Raw genomic sequence first — 22,914 nt, forward strand, 5'->3', positions numbered from 1 at the left:
TTTTTTTTTTTTTTTTTTTTTTTTTTTTGGTTTTTCGAGACAGGGTTTCTCTGTGTAGCTTTGCGCCTTTCCTGGGACTCACTTGGTAGCCCAGACTGGCCTCGAACTCACAGAGATCCACCTGGCTCTGCCTCCCGAGTGCTGGGATTAAAGGCGTGCGCCACCACCGCCCGGCCAGACAAGGTCTTTTTATGTAGCCCTGGCTATCCTGAAACTCACTCTGTAGACTCAGAGATCCGCCTGCCTCTGCCTCTGCCTCCCAAGTTCTGGGATTAAAGAGGTGTGCCACCACTGCTGTGCCCATCCCTGTCCCTGTACCACCCCCCCCACCCCACCCCCCTGGTTGAAGGTGTGATTTCTTAGCTTCTTGCTCTGGCTGTCTGCTACCATACCCTTAAGGACGGACTCTTATCCTTCTGGAACCATAAGTCAAAATAAAAAATCCTTTCTTCTGTAAGATACTCTTGGTCAAATAGTTTGTGGCTAGCCTGGTCTACAGGAGACCCAGTCTCAAAAACAAAACAAAATAAGTGCAATCAAGGCCTGTAATCCTAACACTTAGGGTGTCAAGGTGGTAGGCCTGAAAATTCAAGGCCAGCCTGGATAGATGGTGAGACTCTGTCTCAAAATATCCAAAATCCAGGGAGCTGGGCGTGTAGTGGGAGTCGAGCTTGGCAGTTCCCAAGACTTGAGTTCAATCCAGCATTACCACCCCTGAAAAAGAACCCATTGCCTGAGCTGGGAAACTGTTGGCCCCTGCTTCCTCCAATCCTGATGTTGTTGTTGTTCACAAACACCCTGGGAAGTTTTTCTTTCTTCTTCGGCTCATCTTGCTAATCCCTCACCAGACTTGCTAAGGAGAACATCTCGCTTCCTTTCTTTCTGCTCATTCCCCACCTCTCACCAGGATGATGGGGCTGCACTGGGGCTTGGCATAGAGATCTGTGGAAAATGAAAGGGCTGAAGCTGTGTATGGGGAGAGAAGAAAAAGGAGCATCAGGGCTGTAGAGGTGGCTCAGCCATTGAGAGCATGTGCTACTCTCCCGGAGGACCTGAATTCAGTTTCCATTATCTACAGGCAGTTCACAACTACCTGTGACTCCAGGTCCAGGGCATCCAATGCCTTGCTCTGGGGCACTCATGTGCACCCATCCCCATCCCCAAATAACTAAAAATAGAATCTTTGAATTAAAAGAAAGGAAATGTAGTATGGGTTTCTCACCCCTCTTTGAGCAGCTCGGCTTCCTGCACTGCCCGCCCCCCATCCCCACCCCACCCCCAGCCTTGTTTGACATATTCAACTTCCTGCCCCACCAGAGGAAGTGGGGAGCAACACCAGGTGCAGAGACAACCAGCCGAGCCATGGTGAGTTCTGGGGCCCAGGAATCTAGGCATCTGGCCCCCCCCCCCCCCGAGGGTCCCCAAGTCAAAGTGAACCCACAGTCAGCGACTCCCCAGCTTTTGGGCTCAGGTGGTGCCGGGCACTCCTTGGCATGTCCAGGAGCTTCCTATGGTTGTCCTGTCGTGTCCCCCCGCCCAGGACAAGGAGTACGTGGGCTTTGCTGCACTCCCCAACCAGTTACACCGCAAATCTGTCAAGAAGGGATTTGACTTCACACTCATGGTGGCAGGTCTGTGGGGTCTGGAGAGAGGTCGGGGTGTACTCCGGAGATCCGGCCATCCTCCCAGCTGACTCGTAGGCCTGTCCTGTTCGCAGGGGAGTCAGGCCTCGGGAAATCCACCCTCATCAACAGCTTGTTCCTCACCAACCTCTACGAGGATCGGCAGGTGCCAGATGCCAGTGGTAAGATCTGCCCGCCTCCACCCCTACAGGCTCCCCACCCCTACGGGCTCCCCACCCTGCTGCTGTCCTGGTCTACTCTCTGTGGTGTCCATGGCCTCTTCCTGTGTCACCAGACTGTATTCTTTTTCTTTTGGTCTGGGGACTTGGATGGCCACTGGTTTTCTCTGAGACTGTTTCCTCCCCTGGAACGGAGCCCTGCTTCAGAGCCCTACACAGCCAACTTCTCCACACCCACAGCACGCGCCACACAAACTCTGAGCATTGAGCGCCGAGGTGTGGAGATCGAGGAAGGAGGTATCAAGGTGAAGCTGACCTTGGTGGACACGCCTGGCTTTGGGGACTCTGTGGACTGCTCAGACTGGTGAGGCGGGGGGATGGATAAGAGCTAAGCCTCTCTTCCACTATGGAAGACCACGGATCCATTGTGGGCTGGTTTGTCATGGCTCCTTGGCCTAAAAGGAGGAGGCACCTGTTTCTGGAAACAGTCTGGCCCAAAGTGTCCAGTGTTTCTTCTTTTGAGAAAAAGGTTTCTCTGTGTAGCTCAGGGGCCTCAAATTCACTCTGTAACCCAAACTGGCCTTAAACTCAAAGTCCTCCTTCCAGGATTACAGACTTATGCCATGGCTGGTTCAGTGCCTTTTTTTTTTTTCCCCCAGTTGCTTGTTTTTGCTTTTTGGGATGGTGTCACATTAGCCCAGGCTGGCCTGGAACTCACTATGTAGGCCATGCTGGCCTCAAATGTGGTAATCTTCCTGCCTGGGCTTCCTGGGTGCTGGGATTACAGGCGTGGAACCACCTCACGTCTTGATGTCTCATCCATGCCCTTTCCAGTTGCCCCTGATGACCTTGGTTGGAAGCAAAGAACTTTCTTCCCACCCACAGGCCTGGCTAGCTCCATTCTGTTCCTTGCCCTGTGATCTTAGACTATACCTCTCCCCACACTCCAGCTGGCTGCCAGTGGTCCGATTCATTGAGGAGCAATTTGAGCAATACCTCCGGGACGAGAGCGGCCTCAACAGGAAGAACATCCAGGACTCCAGAGTCCACTGCTGCCTCTACTTCATCTCTCCCTTCGGCAGAGGGTCTGGAGGGCACGTGGGGGTCGAGGGACTGGGAGACTGGATAAGCCTCTGCACTCTGGAGCTGAGCCCCATCAATTCCTGCTGCAGGCTCCGGCCCCTGGATGTGGCTTTCCTCCGGGCAGTGCACGAAAAGGTCAATATTATCCCAGTCATCGGCAAAGCAGATGCCCTGATGCCTCGGGAGACTCAGGTCCTCAAGCAGAAGGTATGGGTGAAACCTGCCCTTCAGCACTGAACCTCACCTCTGCTTGGACTGGTTTTTTTTTTTTTTTTAATCTTGAGGTGGCCTTTTTTAGAGCAGGAGTTATTAGGCTAGACTGAGGGTGGGTGGTATGAGGAAAGGGTGTATGAACCTGCAGCCATGTCTGTCACAGCTCTGAACAGAATGACTATACAGCCCTGGAACTAGATGCTTGGCTAGGGCTGGTCTGAGGAAAAGCGGATGGCCACCACAACTCCTGGCATCCATTTGGTCCAGTGATAGTGATGACTCCCTGCCCCGCTGTCTTTAGAGTGCTTTCCCCTGTCCCACTTCCGGGAATTTTGGTGTCTGTCCTGTCTTTCTGCATTTCTCACCATCACGTCTCAGGATTTGGTTTTGGTCATTTTCTGTGGTCACCTCTCACTGTCTGTTCTTCACATCTTTCTTTCCCTCTGACTACCCAGTATCTCTGTACCTCACTGTTTCTGGCCATGCAATGTCGGTTGGTCACACCTCAGTTTCCCCCTCTGTCCGCTCTGAGATCCGGGACCAGTTGAAGGAGGAGGAGATCAACATCTACCAGTTCCCAGAATGTGACTCTGATGAGGATGAAGATTTCAAGAAGCAGAATGAAGAGATGAAGGTTCGACGGGTGGACGTGGAAGGGGCAGGGAGGCGGAAAGCAGGAGTGGAGGTGAAAGCATTGAGAAAGAGGTGTATGCCCAGGAGGAGCCAATGTGACCCCTGATTCCAACCCTGTAGGGAAGCATCCCTTTCGCGGTCGTTGGTTCCTGTGAAGTGGTGAGGGATGGCGGAACCCGGCCAGTGAGGGGACGCCGCTACTCCTGGGGTACCGTGGAGGGTAAGGCCAGGCATGCACTGAGAGCTCAGTCTGCACCCTCTGTGAAACTGGAGGTGGGCTCTAGTCCTGGGAGTTCCTAGAAGCCACAAGAGGGATCGATCCTCGGGCTGCAACAATGAGATACTCCCAGAGGGCACAGTCTAAGGTTGGAGTTTGACGGAAAGCTACCTGGCCCGCCCTCTAGTGGAGAACCCACATCACTGCGATTTCCTAAACCTGAGGCGGATGCTGGTACAGACCCATCTTCAGGACTTGAAAGAAGTGACCCACGATCTGCTCTACGAGGGCTATCGGGCTCGCTGCCTACAGAGTCTGGCTCGACCTGGGGCTCGGGATCGAGCCAGCCGCAGGTGAGAGCCGGGCTACTTTGGTGCTTCCATGGCGCCACTCTTTGGGCAAGCCTTCCTGACAGGTCCTGCTACCAGGCTTAACTCCGCCTCCCAGGTCCAACTAAGGCTCTCCCACTCCGTCCCTAACCTCAGGGACGAGGTCCCGCCTCCTACACCCAGAATTCGCCCCACGGCTAGACCCACAACTTCAGACCCCGTCCTTGTTTTCTGACCCGATCCCCCCCACCCCCCACCCCACTTCTAGCAAGCTTTCCCGGCAGAGTGCCACAGAGATCCCGCTGCCCATGCTGCCTCTGGCTGACACTGAGAAGTTGATTCGCGAGAAAGACGAAGAGGTGAGCAAGCACATCTCTTTCCCTCTAATCAGCTCCCTAGATCCCACTCCGGCCTTGCCCGGTCCCATTGCTTGCAATCTCGCTCCTCACAGCTGCGCCGCATGCAAGAAATGCTGGAGAAGATGCAAGCTCAGATGCAGCAGAGCCAGACTCAGGGCGAGCAGTCAGACTCACTGTGAGACCCTCACCGCCGCCCGTCTGCTCGCAGCCAATCTCCGGTCCCATCCCTGCTCTAAACTGTCCAGCGTCCAATCCGGAGACCCAGAGGGTAGGCCCGCCCTTGCATTTGAAACAGGTCCCTCCAATCCGGAAGTTTGTAGCCCCGCCCAAATCTACCTTCCGTGCTGTTCTGAGAGGACCGCCCTCTGACTCCTGAAGGCAGGTTCCACTTGGGGTATCCCTGTTCCTCTAAGTTCTCCATATAATAAAAACTGCTTCCCCCACCCACCCCGAGCTGCCCGAGTCTTCTTAGCAGGAATGGAGCTGCGGGCTGTGGGCCTCCCGGCCACTAGTCATTCCACTCCAGCCTTGCTGGACAGCCTCCTGCCTGAGTTCGCGCATAAACATACTGAAGTTGCCACCAATTAGAAACAAAGACCAGTTGAGTTTTATTGAGGGTCGGGTGAGAGCTGGGGAGGCTCGATGCCTATCTAGGTCTTCTGAGACCTTGGGTCCCCTATTCCTGGTCCTTAGCGTCACCGTGTGTGATGACATAGCAGATGTTCTTGTAGTCTACGTTGCCGCCCACGTCTGGAGGGAAGGCTGCCCACATGTTCTTGATCTGTGGGAAGGTACAGGAGTAGGTCTAGGACCGGTCCTCGAACTCCCATTGCTGGAGCCCCTCCCCTTCCCAGGCCCTCCCCAACTCACCTCCTCCTGGGAAAATCTGTCACACTGTGTGGTAAGCAGCTCCTCCAGGCTGAGAAGGTGACATTCGGGGAGGTGAGGTTGGGTTCATGAGTCCTGTCCCCTCTCATTTCATTCCTTGCCACCAACCCCCCATTCTTCCCTGAAACCAGGGTGGCTCCTTTTAGTTTGGCTCATCTCGCAAACGCTGTGGCCTGCTGTCTCAAGTTTCTCCCTTAGTGGCTCAGTCCCTGCGCACTCATTCTGTCAACCTCGGACCCTGACATAGGGACTTAAGGAGACCCTGGTGGAGCTATGGGGTGGGGGCACACTCACAACTGCTTCTTGATGGTGCCCTTCCCCTCTGGGTCCAGGACCTTGAAGGCTCCAGTGATCACATCCTCAGGGTCGGCACCTGAAGGGTCAGAGGACACATGAGTTCAGCAAGCCTCCGAAGGTCGAGGAAGAGGCATCTAGGGCCTTGGACGGAGGACACTTTACTCACCCTTAAGCTTTTCCCCAAACATGGTCAGGAAGACAGTGAAGTTGATGGGTCCACTGGCTTCCTTCATCATGGCATCGAGTTCCTCATTCTTCACATTGAGACGGCCTGAACAGGGCAAGCAACAGGGGTTGGAGTTGGGTGCTGGGGGCCAGAGCTATGCTTCCCATAGACATATAGCGACTCATTCACTTCTCATGTGGGCAGACTGAGGCCCAAAGCCACTGGATTCCCCTCAGCGCCCATAGCTTTCGCTGTTTACGGATGGGAGTAAGGGCTCACCCATGGCTGCAAAGGTGTCCCGGAGATCCTCCTTGTCAATAATGCCATCCCGGTTCTGGTCAATTACGGTAAAAGCCTGTGGAGAGTGGGGGTGGAAACAGATGAAGCCAGGAATGGGCCCATGGCTTCAGCATTACTGCCCCAGGCAGATCAGATTCTGGCTCTCTGCCAGCTGACTCCCTCCACCCTTCACAGGCGTGGAGGAATTCTAAACCCTCCTCCTCCCTCAACAGGTGCACTTCCCAGGGAGGGGGGAGGCTTCCCTTAGCTTCCCTCACTCACCTCCTTGAACTCCTGGATCTGAGTCTGGTCAAACATGGAGAAGACATTGGAGCTGCCCCCTTCTGCTGCCCTTCTCTTGGCCTTCTTGGGTGCCTGTGAGGGTGGAGGTCGAGAAGGAGCGTCCAGAGGCCAGTTCCTGGACCTCCCTCCTCGGAGATAAACCAGACTTGTGTTGTTGTTAAAAACGAGGTCTCGTATAGCCCCCAGACTTGCTACTTAGCTGAGGATGACCTTGATCTTCTGATCTCTTGCCTCCATCTCTACCTCCAAGTACTGTTACCAGGGTCATCCTCTTAAGCTGCCACATCCAATTTTATTTGGTTGCTTGTACGTGCTAGGCAAGTACTACCAGTCAACTGAGTTACATCCCCAAACCCTCTTTTTTTTTTTTTTTTTTCTTCTTAAGACATGGTCTCACAGCCTGGTGTGGGCTAATCCCAGCACTCGGGAGGCAGAGGCAGGCAAATCGCACTGAGTTTGAGGCCAGCCTAGGCTACAGAGTGAGTTTCAGGACAGCCAGGACTATTACACCAAGAAACTCTGTCTCAAAAACCACAAGGAAAAAAAATAGACATGGTCTCACTAGTTAGTCTTGGAACTCATTATTTAGACCTTGGCTTTCCTTGATGTCACAGAGATGCTGGAATTAAACTCCTGAGTGTTGGAATTAAAGACATTCATCATCATCCCCAGCTCCTCCTTCTCTTTCTTCTTCTTTTTTTCTTTTTCTTTTTGAGTCCAGTTCTCATTATATTGCTCAGGCTGGTCTTGAACCCCTGGCTCCAGTGATCCTACCCCTCAGCCTTGAAAGCAGTTGAAATTATGGGCATACATCACCACCATGCCTGATCAGATCAGAGTTCTTTGAGTCCCTTCTTCTAAAGTAACTTTTTTTTTTCATCTCTTGGCTAAGGGGGCTTCTTTTGGCTGCCTCTATTATGTTCCAGCTATAGCTCCCGGGTCCCCTCATCCTGTCTGATAAGTGCCCTTCTCAGGATCCTTGGCCTGCTAACTTGGCACCCATACGTGCTAGCTTAATCCACTCATTGACCCTATCTGAACCTCTAATTCTCACTTATAAAATGAGAGTGGGATCATCTCACTGGTCCAAGGACTTTAGAGAGACAACAGAAAGGGATGGAACAGACTTCGAGCAGGTCTAACGCCCTCCCCATGGTTGACATCCAAGCACACTATCTTTGACGGAGTCCGTCAGCCTACTACCCTATCCTCTGGCCCCATTCTGGTCCTGAGAGAGGATTCATATCTTACCTGTACTTAGACTGAGAAGCACCAACTTTTTTTTTTCTTTTTTCTGAAGGGCGAGGCTACCCTGAGCTAATAGTTTGGACTGCAGCTGGGGATTCTCACTCACCATGTCTTAGATCTCCTGGGGGCAAGGCAGAGGCTCCAGCTGGAAAAGGCAGAGAGAGACTCTGCTTGGGGCAGCTCTTCTGGGGTTATATAGTCCTGCCCTCACAGCCCGTAATATACCATGGTAACCTTAGCCCTGTGGATACCCACCCCAGATACTAAAATAGCCCGGCTCAGGGGCCTCTCCTTTCTTGGAGGCCTGCAGCAGCTGGAGCCCAGAAAGGGAGGAGGGAGTAAGTCTTGGGATGCAAGTCTCATTAGGATAGGCAGGAAGGGATGTTCTTTCTCCCAAAAGGGGACTGGATTGTGCCAGAATTCAGGGGGGCCCCAGCCAACCCATAGTTCTGGGAGAGATGAACCAGACCTTTGAGCCCCTAAGTGGGGTGGCTCAGATCTAAACTCAGTAAGCATGTATTGCAGACCTACGATGTGCTTGATTTTGTGGGTTTGCTTTAGCAAGAAGCAAGTGATGACAGTAACAGACTCAGTGATTCAGGTGAGGGTGATGGGCAGACACGCAAGGCAGAAGGCACAGCCCATGGGCGAAGGCCAGAACAGGGAAAGGTCGGCTGTTAGGTTTGCCAGAATTGTGACAGGCCTGGATGTTAAGGGTTGGTGAGCAGATACTGTGGGGTGTTCAAGGACAAGCAGAGATGCTGGTGAACTTGGGGAGGGTTGAAACAAAAGAGGTCTAGTGTGAATCAAGGCTGGACCTCAGAAGAGAAGAGACAAAGACACCCAGAGGGGAGAGTTAGCTGTCACCTTCTCCTAGGTAGCATAGCCAGTGACTTGTCCTTCCTGGGAAGGAACTGGCTTGGCTGACTTTGGGACTTTTAGGTACTCTCTCATAATGTTCTGGGCCTCAGTGCCACATTCTCCTCCATCCAGTAGAAGTCTAGGGAACTAGCAGCAGAGGAAACCCCAGGTTGGCAAGGACACCCATCTCCTCCTGCTCCCTTTAGGACCTGATGTCCTGAGGAATGTGTCCCCTCCCTTCCCCTCCTCCAGTCCATGCCAATGCCACTAAGACATTTTCTTTTCTGGGCACTGGGGCCCAGCCACCTGTTGTCTCTGAGAAGAGAGAAGGAGCCACCCTAAACTTAGCAGCTGCCCTTGGCCTCCTGCACAGCTCCTCCCTGCCTCAGTTGGCGGCTGCTTTGCCTTATATGGGTACCATGGGGGGCTACGTCATGAAGGAGCCCACTCGTTAGTGGGTTCTGGGAGGTGAGAAAGACTCCCAAAGGGGAATGGAATTGGGGGGATGCTCAGTAAACTTGAATCCGATGGAAGGTGGGGACGTTGAAAAGAAGATCTGACAGGTCATTGCAGGATCCAGGTTGGGTTTGAGTTGGGGGTAGGGGAGTGAGGCAACAGGACTGGGGAGCTTCAAAACTCAAAAGCCAGTGGGGAACTGGGAAGTTGAGAGCTGGGTCTCACTAGAATTTGAGAGTGGCAGATGCTGTATGCATTTGGGGGCCCACTAATCCTGGGGCTCAAGAGAACAGAGAACGGAGGAAGTGGTGTGTAGAGGCTAGGTTAGCTCCCATAAGGTCTGGTCTTTACGATTTTGGCCTGAGGGCAACCTTGAGGGCTCATGAAATTAGAGTCTAGGTTAGTAGATAATGAGTACTGAAGAGATGTCATAATGATAGGGCTTGGTTCTTGAATCCTCCAAAGAACAGGAATACAGATATGGAGGGTTCATGGTACTGGGGATTCATAGATTGGGGTTCTGAGATGGAACCCTCGAGAATGAGAGGGATAAAGTTTCAAAAATCGCAGAGTTCAGAGGAGAAGCTCACTTTATATATGAGAATTTAGAGAAACCTGGTCTGAGTTTCCTGCCTGAAACGGAATTCAGAGAGATGAGCCTTTTAGAAGACTCTGAGTGTAGTCTAACTAGAGGCACCGAGGTGGAGAGTACCGGGTGAGGGCACTGGGTTTGTGGTGCAGCTCAGGAGCCGAATGAATGGAGGCCCTTTTGGAAACCCAAGCAGGCCAGCACGAAACTCTTATTGGCTAAGAGCCGCAGCGATGCTCCAGGCCCCTTCTCAGTGATGTCCCCAGCTGTCACCTCCTCTCGCGCTTGTCTCTGGTTGTCACTGACTATTCTTGCATTGGCACCGCCTGCTGGCAGCATCCCTGCCCCTCGAAGCTACCATTTGCTGAGAGTGTTATCTATCTTCCTGCCCTTTTGCAAAGTGAAGAAAGACCGTCATTGGCTGATAAGTTACGCGCAGGTTCAGCCCGCCTCGCTCTAGCTGTCATTCCTTCCTGACCCTCTCAGGAAGTCTACGAAATCTTCAGCTCTTTCTATTGACTGCTGAGGCTGTCATCCCGTGAATAGACATGACTGTGGGGCAAGCCGACCGCCTAGACCCTTTTTCATTGGTTCCCCTTTCTCCGTTTCTATTGGCTAAGGGGTCCTAGGCCCTGCCTCTGACTGCAGCCCCGGCCTCCTTCCCCGCCCTTCCGCGGTCACTCACGCTGCAACGGTGTTTATTGGCCAGGAGGCTCAGGGGCCCTCTTTCCTATTGCCTATTTCCTTCGTCCTGTCTCCGCCCTCCTCATTTCCTCTTTCTAGCCTACCCACCCTCTTCCCGCCTCCAACCCCACCCACCCTTCCATCGATTGGCAGGAACCCAGTTTTCTCGCTCCTATTATCGGTCCAGGTCCTCGGGAGAGGGCGGGAGGAAAAGGGGGGCGCGGGCGGGCCTTCCCTCGCGCAGGCGTAGTCCGCCCAGACTCCGGCGGCTCTTCAGCGTCTGCGCAGGCGCGGCGTCGGCAGCCGGCCCCTCGCTGGGAGGGGGCGGCGCGAGCGCGCGAGCAGGGTGAGAGGCCGGCAGACCCCGGCGCGAGCGCCCCCGACCCCTGGGCCGCCTGCGCGCGCCGCCCGCCGCCCGCCGCCCGCCGCCCGGTCCCGCCCCGCCCCGCCCCGCCCCGCCCCCGGCGCGCGCCGAGCCGCGCCCTTCGCCCTCTCTGCAGCCCGGGCCGGGCTGCTCCGGGGCGGCCTGAGGGGCGGCGCCTTCTGCGGCCTCCGCGGCGGGGGGGATGTGAGGGGCGGCCCACCGCTATGGAGACCGGCCCGGCGCCCCTGGTGGCCCCGCCGCGCCGTCACGGCGCCTCCGCGGCTGCCCCTTCGCCCCCGCCCCGGGGTTCCCGGGCTGGGCCGGTCGTAGTGGTGGCACCGGGACCGCCGGTGACTACGGCCACGTCTGCCCCCGTCAACCTGGTGGTCCCCGGGGAAGCTCAGCCCGCCTGGGTTCCAGGATCGGCACCGACCACGGCCGCGACGGCCGCGACGGGCGCGACGGGCGCGGGCAGCACGGTGGTGGTGCTGACCCTGGAGGCCTCAGCCGAAGCCGCGAAGACGCAAGAGTCCCCCGCACCGGCGGCGGCGGCGGCGGCGGCGGCGGCGGCAGAGGCAGGAGCAGAGACGTCGGTGGCCTTGGCTTCGAGGGCAGACACTCCGAAGACGGAAGAGGCTCGAGCCTCGCCCGTCCCAGGACCCGGGACCCCCACTCGGACCCCTTCCAGGACGGCGCCTGGAGCCCTGACTGCCAAACCCCCGGTTGCCCCCAAGCCGGGAACCACAGTGGCTTCAGGAGTGACTGCACGGGGTGGAGCGGGCCAGGTGACAGGTGGACATGGAGCTGCTCCATCAGCACCGGCAGGGCCCGCGCCGCCGCCGGACGACCCCTCAGGGCCTGTCGCAGGCCCTCCCGGGACGTGTGAGGCTCCGGTGGCTGTGGTGACGGTGACCCCGGCTCCGGAGCCTGCTGAAAACTTTCAAGACCTGGGCTCCACGTCCAGCCTAGGACCTGGCATCTCTGGGCCTCGAGGGCAAGCCCCGGACACCCTGAGCTACCTGGACTCCGTGAGCCTCATGTCCGGGACCTTGGAGTCCTTGGCGGATGATGTGAGCTCCATGGGTTCGGACTCGGAGATAAATGGGCTGGCCCTGCGCAAGACGGACAAGTATGGTTTCCTTGGGGGCAGCCAGTACTCAGGCAGCCTGTGAGTACACCGTGGACACCCCGTGGGGCTGCCTGTGGAAGCTGGGGTGGGGGAAGGCGAAATGATGCGCCTGGCCAGTCCTGACCCAGGGAGTCATGAGCAGGATCTGTAGTGCCCAGAGCATCCTGATGCTTCTGTGACTTCAGAGTTGGGGATCAGGGATCAAGGCAGTTATCGGGGTTTAAGCCTAGACCTTGCCTAGGTCTGTGTCCTTGAGCTAGTAGTGTCCCTGTTCCCGTGCCTCAGTTTCCCCTGTGGATTGAAGGGTTGAATGAGATGATACCTGCTAAGCAGCTAAGATGCTAACTGCTTGGTATGAAACTCTTAACAAAAAGGCCAAATATTCTGGAAGGTGGGTTGGACCAGGGTTCTGGTAGACACCTTGGGTCCCTGAGGGCGAGAAGGATGCAGGCACCTTCAAAAAGGCAGTAGGCAGAAGGGTGTGGGGAGGAAGTCTGGTTGATGGAGGAGAGGCCCCGAAGGCAGGGCTTCTGTGAGAGAGCAGGCTTGTATTTTCACTGAAGGAAAGGGATGGGGTGGCCTCTTCCCCATTTCCTCATCTCCCCTACCCTAGTCGGACTTTCCTAGTTCCTTCCAGGGAGGGGCCTGAGTCACTCCTAAGGTGGGGGTGTGATCGCTCTGACTTCTTCCTTCCCCCTCTCTGGATCCTGACCATTGCTCCTGTGCTCTCTTAACCTGCTCGCTAGTCAGTAACCTGGTTAGTGCAGCCTCGAGCATCGCCCAAGGACACTGCAGCCAGGCCTGTACTGAGCAAGACTGAAGCAGTACTATCAGGGAGTTCTTCTGGAGGGAATGCCTAAACAGCTGGTTTCAATATAGTTGGTTGGGGTTAGCCTAGAGATCAGAGGGTTTTGTGAGCACCTGGATGTGAGAATTCTGCTGAAGAGGCTGTCAATCAGGAAGATGGGGGGGGGGGGAGTACTACAGGCAGGGCTTATAAGCTAACAAGACTCAGAAAACTTGATTGGGCACCAGCACTCACCGTCAGAACTCCACTGACTGAAGTTTGGCTCTGGTCCTTTCTCCCGCACCTTTTTCAGCTTATAAGAGACAAAACTAGCGCCCTTGATTTCCTCCCTCAAATAACGTGGATCTGTGACCAGTGGACACTCCTCAGTACCAGTCAGAGGAACGTGGGTCAAATTCAGTTTTAGAATATTGTTCCTGTGTCAGGCACGGTGCTGGGTGCCGTTTCTCTTTCTGTAACTGTCACTTCAGAATCTGTCTTCCATGCCAGAGGAACTACCTCCGAGACAAGGCTGATGGTAATATATTAGCGCGAACACTTTTTCTCTTACAGGGTAAAGTCCACGCTTTGTGTGCCAGGCTCTGTTCTAAATTAGCAGTGGATTATTCAGGCCTATCCACCTGCCAGGAATGCCCTTCTTCCCCTCTCTGCCTCCTAGTTTCTCTTCACTCCTTTTGGTACACCGCTGATGTTCTTTCCTTCAGGAAGCCTTCCCTGATACTGCTGTCCTCGTAATAACGACTCTTATGTCACTGCATTTTTCATGTCCTAGTGGACGTGCACACCCTTTCTGTTTGTAAGATTTATCAAAGTTCTTGTGTAGATGGGTGTTTGGCCTGCACTCATGTCTGTGCACCATGTGCATGCAGTACCCAGGGAGGCAGAGAGAGCTTCAGATCCTCTGGAACTGCAGTTTTTTCCGGACCTTGGTTAGCTGCCATGTGAGTGCTGGGAACTGAACCCTGGTTCTCTCCCAGAGCATCCAGTGCTGTTTGAGCTGGGCCATCTCTCCGGTCCTTCCCTGCCTTTGTAAGTGCTGGTGTTCCTAAGGGCAGGAAAGGCAACTTACTCTTCCCAGCTCTGAGAGTGTGGAGCTGATTTCTGACAGAAATGAGAGATGACGTCTCTGTTTAGGGAGTATCTAGCACAAAATAAATTAATATATGATGAGCTCATATTTAACAGTCTTTTTTATGCTCTTTGCTTGATTGGTTGGTTGTTTTGTTTTGTTTTGTTTTTTTTAGATAGGATTTCTCTGTAATAGCCCTGGCTGTCCTGGAACTCTCTTTGTAGACCAGGCTGGCCTCAAACTCACAGAGATCCACCTGCCTCTGCCTCCCCAGTGCTGGGATTAAAGGTGTGTGCCACCACCACCCAGTTTATGCATTTTTCTTACAGTCCTCTGAGTCTAGGTAGTGGCATCCTGGTGATAGCCGAGGACAACACCCAGGTCACTCACATGGCAAGACTTCCTGGCTTCTAAGGGGCAGAACTGGGTTTTGACTTAGTTTGTGGAATTTCTAAAACCCGTGCTCACTCGCTCTTCCATTTTGTCTCCTGGAACTGGTTCCTGTAAGTAACCAACCATTGCCAGACAGATGGAGCTGACAGAACAGTATCAGGGCAGGAGCATTCATTTGGTTGGGAATCTGGGAAGGTTGCAAAGAGGGGGAAAGGAAGTCACAGATGGTCCAAGAAATCTCGTGTCTCATAGGCTAAAACGAGAGGTCACGACGTGTACTAAGTGAGCCCCCACTATAGGCAATTGACAAGTCCTTTCAGGTGGATATTGTTATTTTCTCTACCTTACAAATGAGGAAACTGAGGCCTAGAGAAATTAAGTGATTTGTTCAAGGTCACGCAATGGTTAAATGGTAAAACTAGGACTTAGATCCAGATTTAATACAAAATGTGACTTATATTTAATTATTATTATTTTTGCAGTGCTGGGACTGAATTCAGGCCCCTTCACATGCAAGACAAGCACAGTGTCACTGAGCTACATCACTAGCCAGAATGTATCTTGTCAGTATTTACCAAAATTGGATATGTCAGAAATGGGATTTGAATTCTGGGTGTAAAGATCCAGTAGAAAAGGAAGCCTTTAAAATGTGGTGGACAAGGCTTTAGATGGCCAAATATTGAAATTTTGATCTCACAATTTCTAGTTTCTCAGTTGAGCCTGAGGGAACTGGCTGGCTCAGTTTCCCCAGTAGCCTGGGCTCTGTACTACTGCCACTGACCTCTTCCATACTTACTCTGATTCTGCAGAGAGAGCTCTATTCCTGTGGATGTGGCTCGGCAGAGGGAGCTCAAATGGCTGGAAATGTTCAGTAACTGGGATAAGTGGCTGTCACGGCGTTTCCAGAAGGTTTGAGGGCTGTATGGTGGGTTGGGCCATGTGCAGGGGTGGGGGAGGGGCAGTGCTGGAAAGCCCAGAAACTATCTGCCCTCCTAACACATTGAAGATCAGTGGTGCTTTAGTTTAGGCCTTGGAAGGAGGAGCTTTAAACTGTAGCCAGGCCAGGTCCAGCTTTGTCACATCTGGCACGTGGGAGGAATGTCTCTGGGAGCCTGATGGCTGGTGGGGAAAGCTTGGAGAATGTTCCAGCCATGAAGCTGTCACCCTTGATGCTACTCTGCCTTAGGTAAAACTTCGCTGCCGGAAAGGGATCCCCTCATCTCTCAGAGCCAAGGCCTGGCAGTACCTGTCTAATAGCAAGGAACTTTTGGAGCAGAACCCGGGCAAGTTTGAGGTTTGTGCAACTCCAAGGTGTGGAGGGAGACACATGGCACTGTCTCTGTAGGAGAAGTCAGTTCTTCCAGATCCTGAGGTAATCCCTGCTCTCCTGTTGTAGGAGCTGGAACGGGCCCCTGGGGACCCCAAGTGGCTGGATGTGATTGAGAAGGACTTGCATCGCCAGTTCCCTTTCCATGAAATGTTTGCTGCTCGAGGAGGGCATGGGTAAGAGCCTGACTGTGTGGGTCAGTTAGCAAACATCTGTGAAGGTTCTGGGTAGATACAGGGCTTGCTCCAAGCAATTCTTGCCCTCTAGGGTTCTTAGAAGACTGATTGTTAATCGGTTGAGTGTCAAGTAGAGTTAAGTGTCTAGGGAGATTCTAATGTGGCCTTTGTGTAGCACATCAAGGACTATTGAGGTTGTATTTGTGCTGGGTTTTAAAAGATAGTTGGGGCTAGGACAGGGTAGGATTTTCTTCCATGAGAAGTTCCGTAAGCAGTGTCTGGACAGTGGGGTTTTATAGTGCTGAATCTGGAAGTTTGGGCCAGTTCACTAAGAGCCAAAGCACTTGGATTTTTGTTCTGTAGGTTAAGCTTCCTCAAGATGAAATATAGGTACCACTCCTTATTAGTATACAAGGCGATCTTAGGTAGTTATATGGCCTTTCTGTTGTGTTGGAGCTCATACCTAGGGCCTCTCATATGCTAGGCAAGTCTTCTACCTCTGAGCTATGTTCTCGGCCCTAGATGAACATTTTTCTTTCTTTATGTAATATAAAAAACAATATGTATGTATTGTTTGTTTGTTTTTTCTTTGAGACAGGGTCTGACTATGTAGACCATACTGACTTCAAAATCCTATCTATCTCTGTCTCCCAAGTGCTAAGATTAAAAAGCATGCCACCACTACCATAGACAGTGTGAGTTTTTTGTTTTTTGTTTTTTTTTTTTAAGAATGACCTTGAGGGGCTGGAGAGATGGCTCAGAGGTTAAAAGCACTGACTGCTCTTCCAGAGGTCCTGAGTTCAATTCCCAGCAACCACATGGTGGCTCACAACCATCTGTAATGAGATCTGGTGCCCTCTTCTGGACTGCTGTCATACATGCTGTATACTTAATAAATAAATCTTTAAAAAAAAAAAAAGAATGACCTTGAGGGCTGGAGAGATGGCTCAGAGGTTAAGAGCACTGGCTGCTCTCCCGAAGGTCCTGAGTTCAATTCCCAGCAACCACATGGTGGCTCACAACCATCTGTAATGAGATCTGGTGCCCTCTTCTGGCCTGTAGGCAGACATGCAGGCAGAACAGTGTATACATAAATAAATAAATCTTTAAAAAAAAAAAAAAAGAATGACCTTGAACTTGCTGGGTAGCCCAGAGTGATCTGAACTCAGTATTCTGCTGCAGTCTCCCGAGTGCTAGGATTTTAGATATGGACCACCATGCCTAGCTTAAATAAACGGCCATCTTTTAACAAATAGCAGTTGAGTACCTACTTCTGCCAAGCACTGTTCCAGTCACAGATGACAGCGATGGTAAAACCCCAGATCCCTTCGTGTGGGAATAGACAGTCCCAGATGAAGGGGAGCGTGTGTGTGAAGTAGTGGAGAGGGGTCTGAAGTACTGAAGGAGGAGGAGATCATGTGGGGACAGGGTTACAAGAACAGTTAGTGTGAGAGACTTGTTACCTGCTAGTCAAATCAGAGAATTGCGGGGACAGGTAGGTTTGGGGTTATGTCAGAAGTTTTAGAGTCAGACCTGGTAGCTCATGCCTGTAGTCTCAGGTACTTAGGTAGACTTTTATGTGTTGGGGTGGGAGCTGGGCATCAAATCAACACTTAGGAAGCTGAGGCAGGAAGATTGCCATGAATTTAAGGCCAGTCTTACATCTTGAGTTCCAGGACAGTTTGGCTAGAGTAAGATTCTGTCTCAAACTAGGAGAGGGGTTGCTTATTGGACATCCAGGGCACGTAGGCAGTTTGGGTACCCAATAAATTATAAGCCTGGATTTCAGGAAAATAGTATAAATTGGCAATAAGTTGGGAATTGAAAGTGTGCTTATGGAGGGATTAGACTCCCCACGGAACAAGATGAGGTCACAGAGCCGCAAGTATAGACTCAAAAGGAAGATGTGACCTGCTGTGTGGGCACACCTTTTAATCCCAGGACTGGGTAGGCAGAGGCAGGTGGATCCCTTCGAGGTTTAGGCTAATCCAGTCTACAACATAGTGAGTCTTAGGCCAGCCAGACATGCATAGTGAGACCCGTCTCAAAAAAAAAAGAAGGTAAGCAAGCAAGCTTGAGCCCTGAAGTACCAGTGCTTTGAGGATGAGACGATGAAAAAAATTGACAGAGGACACTAGGGCCAGAAGCCATAGAGGTAGGAGGGAGAGTGTGACTTCTGAAAGAAAGTGAAGAAGAGCCTCAAGGACCCACTTCAGGAAATGGTGCTGAGGGATGAGGAAATCAAATCTGAGAATTAGTGAATTAGTTTGGACATAACAGTATAGAAGTCATTAGTGACTGCTTTTGAGACAGTCTTGCATTTATAGCTGAGCTAGCCTCAGAGTTCCAGAAATCTTCAGCCTGCCTCAGCCTCTTGAGTCCTGGAGTTAAAGGTGTGAGCCACTCCAGCTGGCTTCTTAATGATTTGATAAAGGCACTTTTGGGGAGCAGTAGGCAAATGCCTACAGAAGGAAGGACACGGGACAGTGAGTGTAGTTCCTCGAGCAGCGTGGCTGACTAGGTAAGGAGAGAAAGTGTGTTCTTTGGAGGGGAGAGTGGGATGAAGGGACACAGAGTGAGGGTCAGTGAGGAGGCTGAGTGAATAAAGGCACTTGATTTACAAGCCTGACAACCTCAGTAAGAAAAAAAAGAAGAAACAGCAGGCCTGGACATGTAGCTCAGTGATAGAGTGCTTGCCTAGCATGCACAGAGCCCTGGGTTCAAACCTAGAACTGCAAAATAAATAATTTAAAAAGCAGATTATTACTATGCTGATGGGAATGATTTAATAGAAAAATGGATGAAGCAGAAAAGATGGCATACTCACAGCAGAAAGGAAGACTGGGATCTAGTCATAGGCAGAAGGGTGGATATAGTAGAGGCTACATTTTTGTATGTTTGGTGCCAGAGGATGTCAGAAGAGGTGTGGGATCATTTGGAACTGGAATTACAGATGGTTGTGAGTCACCATGTATGTGGGTACTGGGAGCTGAACTTGGGTCCTCTGCAAGAGCAAAAAGTGCTTTTTAACTACTGAGCCATCTCTCCAACTACAGTATTTTGTTAGTGTTAGTTCGGTATAGATTACTTTTACTATGAGGTAAAATAATCAGCATCATCAAATATGTTATTTTATTAGAACTTTTGCGAAGTAAATACAAAGTAAGTAAATAGGGTGGGAATGTAGCTCATCCAGTAGAGTGCTTGTCTAGCATGCATGAAGCGCTGAGTGATTTTCAGCACCACAGAAAACTAAGTGTGATGATCCATATCTTTAATCCTGGTACTAGAGAGATGGGGAGGCAGGAGGATCAGGATTCAGGGCCATTTTTGGGGACAAAGGGTTAGAACCCAGCAAGGGCTATGTGAAACCCCACCTCAAAAAATTTTTAAAGTAATAGTGATGTAGTTGCAGATAAGACATAAATGACTGGGTTTGGGGTGGTGCTAATATAAGCAGTATTAGCACTATGACCGGAAGCAGGGAGATCTGGGAGGTCGATAGATGTTTTGGGGCAAGAAATAGAAGTCAGAGAAGAAGTTATGGAGGGGCAGAGAGGACAGACGTCACTGACGTTCAGGATACAGTGTGGCTCAGACTTGGTAGAAATAGAAGTCAGAGAAGGAAGAAGCTATGGAGGGCAGAGAGGACAGACGTCACTGACGTTCAGGATACAGTGTGGCTCAGACTTGGTAGCTGCCCTCTGGGAAGCTGCTTTGGAGTAGATGGAACTATCGGATATGATGGAACTCAGCAGAGAAAAGGAGAAGGGCTGGAGCACAGATCTGGCTCAGTACAGAGATAAGAGGAAGATGTGAGGTCCAGCTGGTTTCCTGGCCTTCACCAGGAACCAGGATTATTTGACATGCTGGGAGTCTGATGAAATCCAGTGAAACAGATAACCCTGTTGATTGCCTGCCCTGGGGTATAAAAACACTTGGTTCCAGAGAAGGGCTGATACTGTGGCTATTGACAAGTTCCTGGAGACAATGACCATGATTGCTTTGGGGGTGGTTGCAGGTGAAGAAGGAAATGGGTAGGAAGTTTATGGGGTATGCAGCCAAGGGTGAAAGGCTCGAGCCTAGAGTGGTGTGACTGAACCTCTGGTAGGCAGGTCTGGGAAGACAGATGGCTAAGTGGTGGTAAAGCCCAGATAGACTAGCTTGGAACTTGCTGTGAGAGAGTTCGTGTCCAGGGTTAGGGCAGGTTTGATAACTGCCATCTTCTGCACTCACTTAGGCAACAGGACCTGTACCGAATCCTCAAGGCCTATACCATCTACAGGCCTGACGAGGGCTACTGTCAGGCCCAGGCCCCCGTGGCTGCCGTGCTGCTCATGCATATGCCTGCCGAGGTCAGCATATGTGGACCTGGTTGGGGCGGGGGCGGGAAGATCTCCACACACTGTGGTGATGGGAGAGCTGCCTACTCCCTGCTTCTCAGGACCCATCCCTGCCTCCTTGTTCTTGCCCTTCTTAGCAAGCCTTTTGGTGCCTGGTACAGATCTGCGACAAGTACCTCCCAGGTTACTACAGTGCAGGACTGGTGAGTGTCTGGAATCTGGGTGCACTGGGGCTGTGATTTCCCCCACGGCTGCCCTAGGTCCTTGCCTTGCCTCATTTGTCCTGTTCCTCTACCACTGAGGTTAAGACACCCTCTTAGGTTTCATTGTGCCCTGAGGGAACTTAGCAAGCCAGAGATGTTTCTCATTGCTCTTCCCACCACTTCTAGGAGGCCATTCAGTTGGATGGAGAAATCTTTTTTGCGCTCCTGCGCCGGGCTTCCCCGCTGGCACATCGGCATCTTCGGCGGCAGCGCATTGACCCCGTGCTCTACATGACAGAATGGTTCATGTGCATCTTTGCCCGCACCCTCCCCTGGGCTTCAGTGCTGCGTGTCTGGGACATGTTTTTCTGTGAAGGTATTTCAGTTGCCTCCTAGGCTGAGGAGGGCTAGGATTTGTCACTTTATTGGTAGACCATGGACAAAAGTATTGTTGGGCCTAAGCTTCAGAATAGGCAGTCTGCAGGCAGGAAAAACAGGACCCGTCTTGATTCAAGCCACCAGTCTAGAGTCTGCTTGCCTTCTAGAAACCTGCAACCTGTAGCAGCTTCCTTCACCTGTAAGGAGGGCAGTAAACAGCAACAGGGACTGCCTTTTCTACATGACACAGGCTGAGATCCTGGACCTGATCTCTCTTTGCGCCCCTCTCTGACCCTCTAGGCGTTAAGATCATCTTCCGAGTGGCTCTGGTCTTGCTGCGACACACATTGGGTACTGTGGAGAAGCTTCGTTCCTGTCAAGGCATGTATGAAACCATGGAGCAGCTTCGAAACCTGCCACAACAGTGTATGCAGGAGGACTTCCTGGTGCATGAGGTAGGCCTTGAGCCTCAGCACCCCTTGGTCCGCCTCAGCCCATACCCAAACCCATCTCTACTCTGGCTCCCATGTCTTCTGTCTAGGTAACCAACCTCCCAGTGACAGAAACATTGATTGAGCGAGAGAATGCAGCCCAGCTGAAGAAGTGGCGGGAGACGAGGGGAGAGCTACAGTATCGGCCCTCACGGCGACTACATGGCTCCCGAGCCATCCATGAGGAGCGCAGGCGGCAGCAGCCTCCCCTGGGCCCTTCCTCCAGCCTCCTCAGCCTCCCTAGTCTTAAGAGCAGAGGCTCCCGGGCAGCTGGAGGGGCTCCTTCCCCACCACCTCCTGTCCGCAGGGCTAGTGCTGGCCCCGTCCCTGGGGCCGTCGTCACTGCTGAGGGACTGCATCCGTCACTTCCTTCACCTACTGGCAACAGCACCCCACTGGGCACCAGCAAGGAGGCTCGGCGGCGGCAGGAGAAAGAACGCCAGAAACAGGAGAAGGAGCGAGAGAAGGAGCGGCAGAGACAGGAGAAGGAGCGGCAGAAACGGGAAAGAGAGCAGGAGAAGGAGCGGCAGAAACGGGAAAGAGAGCAGGAGAAGGAGCGGCAGAGACAGGAGAAGAAGGGCCAAGGCCGGAAACTTTCCTTGCGTCGAAAGGCAGATGGGCCTCCCGCACCCCATGACGGTGGGGACAGGTCTGCGGCTGAAGCCCGGCAGGATGCTTACTTCTGACCTCTTGCTGGGTCGGGATGACATGGCCTGGCAGGGGGGTTCTCCCAGCTCCCTTGGCAGGCTCTTCCTTTTTCTGAGGAAAGTGGCTTGATTCCCCTGACTCCTTGCCAGCTGCTGATCCTACATGGCCAGGACAGCCACAGTGCATGGGACAGCTATATTTCCTAGGGTAGCAGTGACCAAGTCTGGAGACTCTTCGTCCACTTAGGCCCAGCTTGGGTCTCTGTCAGGCCTGCGAATTCCCTCTGGGGTGCTGTCTTCATTTGCAGTTTGTCACAAGGGTGACTCTTGGCAATGACAGTTAGAGTTGCAGATTCTTACACTCCAGTGGCTTCCCTTAGATGGTGGAGCTAGGTTCCTTTTCCTGTCTTGGGGCCCTGCCTGTCACCCCACTGTCTTTCTGGGGGCCAAGGCTGTTTTCTCTCTCCTGGATATCCTTGTGTTGTAATTATGTACAGAAGGTCAGGTTGGCCTGGGGTGGAGTGCTCTGACCTGTGTTCCACAGTGCTCCTGTACTCCAGTTTATTTAAGGGGACATGCAAGGAAATGTCCTCCATTTCCTTTCCACCTGTGTCCTGCTCTCCCTCCTAACCCACTTGCTTTGTATGCTCAGGCCTCTCTGCTGCCTCATCAGGAAGCCTGTCTCATTTTGTTCCTTTCCAGCCATCAAGCCCCTCTCTGAATAAGGGTCTTCCCTTGAGTCCAGGGGTGGAACCCAATGTTTACATTCTCTTCTGTCTTGGTCCCATCCCAGTGGTGGTTTTGTGGCGCTTTAAGGAACCGGAAAAAGAACCTGCTGTTATACCTGGAACTGTCTCCTGCCTTGTTATTTAAAGAGGGCTTTGGGGTAAGGGGAGCCAGGAAGAAAGTCTGAGTCACCATAAGCGCTGTCTGCTGACCTTAGCAGGTACATCTAGACCCTTGCTCCATCTCTGATCAACAAGCATAGTGGTCCACCTCCTGCCTCAGCTTTGCCTGAGATCTGCTGCCTCAACTATCACTGGTTTCCTGGGACAGCTCAAAGCACTGGGATCTCCTTTCCGACATGCTTGTGCAACTCCTAGAAGCCGAAGTGGGGGGCTGTAAAACCAGTCTCCAGACTGAGCTAAATTCTCGGTCAGCAGCTTGGTACAGTTCCTGG

At 52.5% G+C, this 22,914-nt stretch overlaps 3 protein-coding genes across 4 annotated transcripts; 2 read left to right on the top strand and 1 right to left on the bottom strand.

Annotated features, from left to right (window-relative positions):
- The first annotated feature begins 444 nt into the window (after positions 1-444).
- Positions 445-5,070, top strand: Septin1 (septin 1). Its single transcript, XM_052713663.1, has 11 exons — positions 445-1,365; positions 1,541-1,631; positions 1,718-1,804; positions 2,042-2,165; positions 2,752-2,886; positions 2,974-3,091; positions 3,630-3,731; positions 3,851-3,950; positions 4,135-4,300; positions 4,545-4,635; positions 4,728-5,070. Exons 1-11 carry the CDS (start codon positions 1,120-1,122, stop codon positions 4,812-4,814), a joined length of 1,347 nt encoding a protein of 448 aa, XP_052569623.1. The 5' UTR covers positions 445-1,119; the 3' UTR covers positions 4,815-5,070.
- Positions 5,071-5,263: 193 nt separating this feature from the next.
- Positions 5,264-10,790, bottom strand: Myl11 (myosin light chain 11). Of its 2 annotated transcripts, XM_052761627.1 has the most exons (8): positions 10,542-10,790; positions 7,923-7,961; positions 6,548-6,640; positions 6,266-6,341; positions 5,987-6,091; positions 5,818-5,896; positions 5,506-5,554; positions 5,264-5,416 (listed from the first exon to the last, which is right to left on the bottom strand). In XM_052761627.1, the coding sequence occupies exons 2-8, from the start codon at positions 7,923-7,925 to the stop codon at positions 5,312-5,314; spliced, it is 510 nt and encodes a 169-aa protein (XP_052617587.1). In that variant the 5' UTR covers positions 7,926-7,961; positions 10,542-10,790; the 3' UTR covers positions 5,264-5,311. The 2 variants fall into 2 exon arrangements, with proteins under 2 accessions (XP_052617587.1, XP_052617588.1); XM_052761628.1 differs by lacking the exon at positions 7,923-7,961.
- A 97-nt stretch (positions 10,791-10,887) lies between these two features.
- On the top strand, positions 10,888-22,584 carry Tbc1d10b (TBC1 domain family member 10B). The gene is made up of 9 exons (XM_052761620.1): positions 10,888-11,938; positions 14,979-15,078; positions 15,356-15,463; positions 15,566-15,672; positions 19,913-20,027; positions 20,153-20,218; positions 20,405-20,594; positions 20,897-21,051; positions 21,138-22,584. Exons 1-9 carry the CDS (start codon positions 10,995-10,997, stop codon positions 21,771-21,773), a joined length of 2,421 nt encoding a protein of 806 aa, XP_052617580.1. The 5' UTR covers positions 10,888-10,994; the 3' UTR covers positions 21,774-22,584.
- The last annotated feature ends 330 nt before the right edge of the window (positions 22,585-22,914 follow it).

The sequence above is a fragment of the Peromyscus californicus genome, unplaced genomic scaffold, assembly GCF_007827085.1.
Source record: "Peromyscus californicus insignis strain IS unplaced genomic scaffold, ASM782708v3 Scaffold_4__1_contigs__length_199733344, whole genome shotgun sequence".
Lineage (NCBI taxonomy): Eukaryota > Metazoa > Chordata > Mammalia > Rodentia > Cricetidae > Peromyscus > Peromyscus californicus.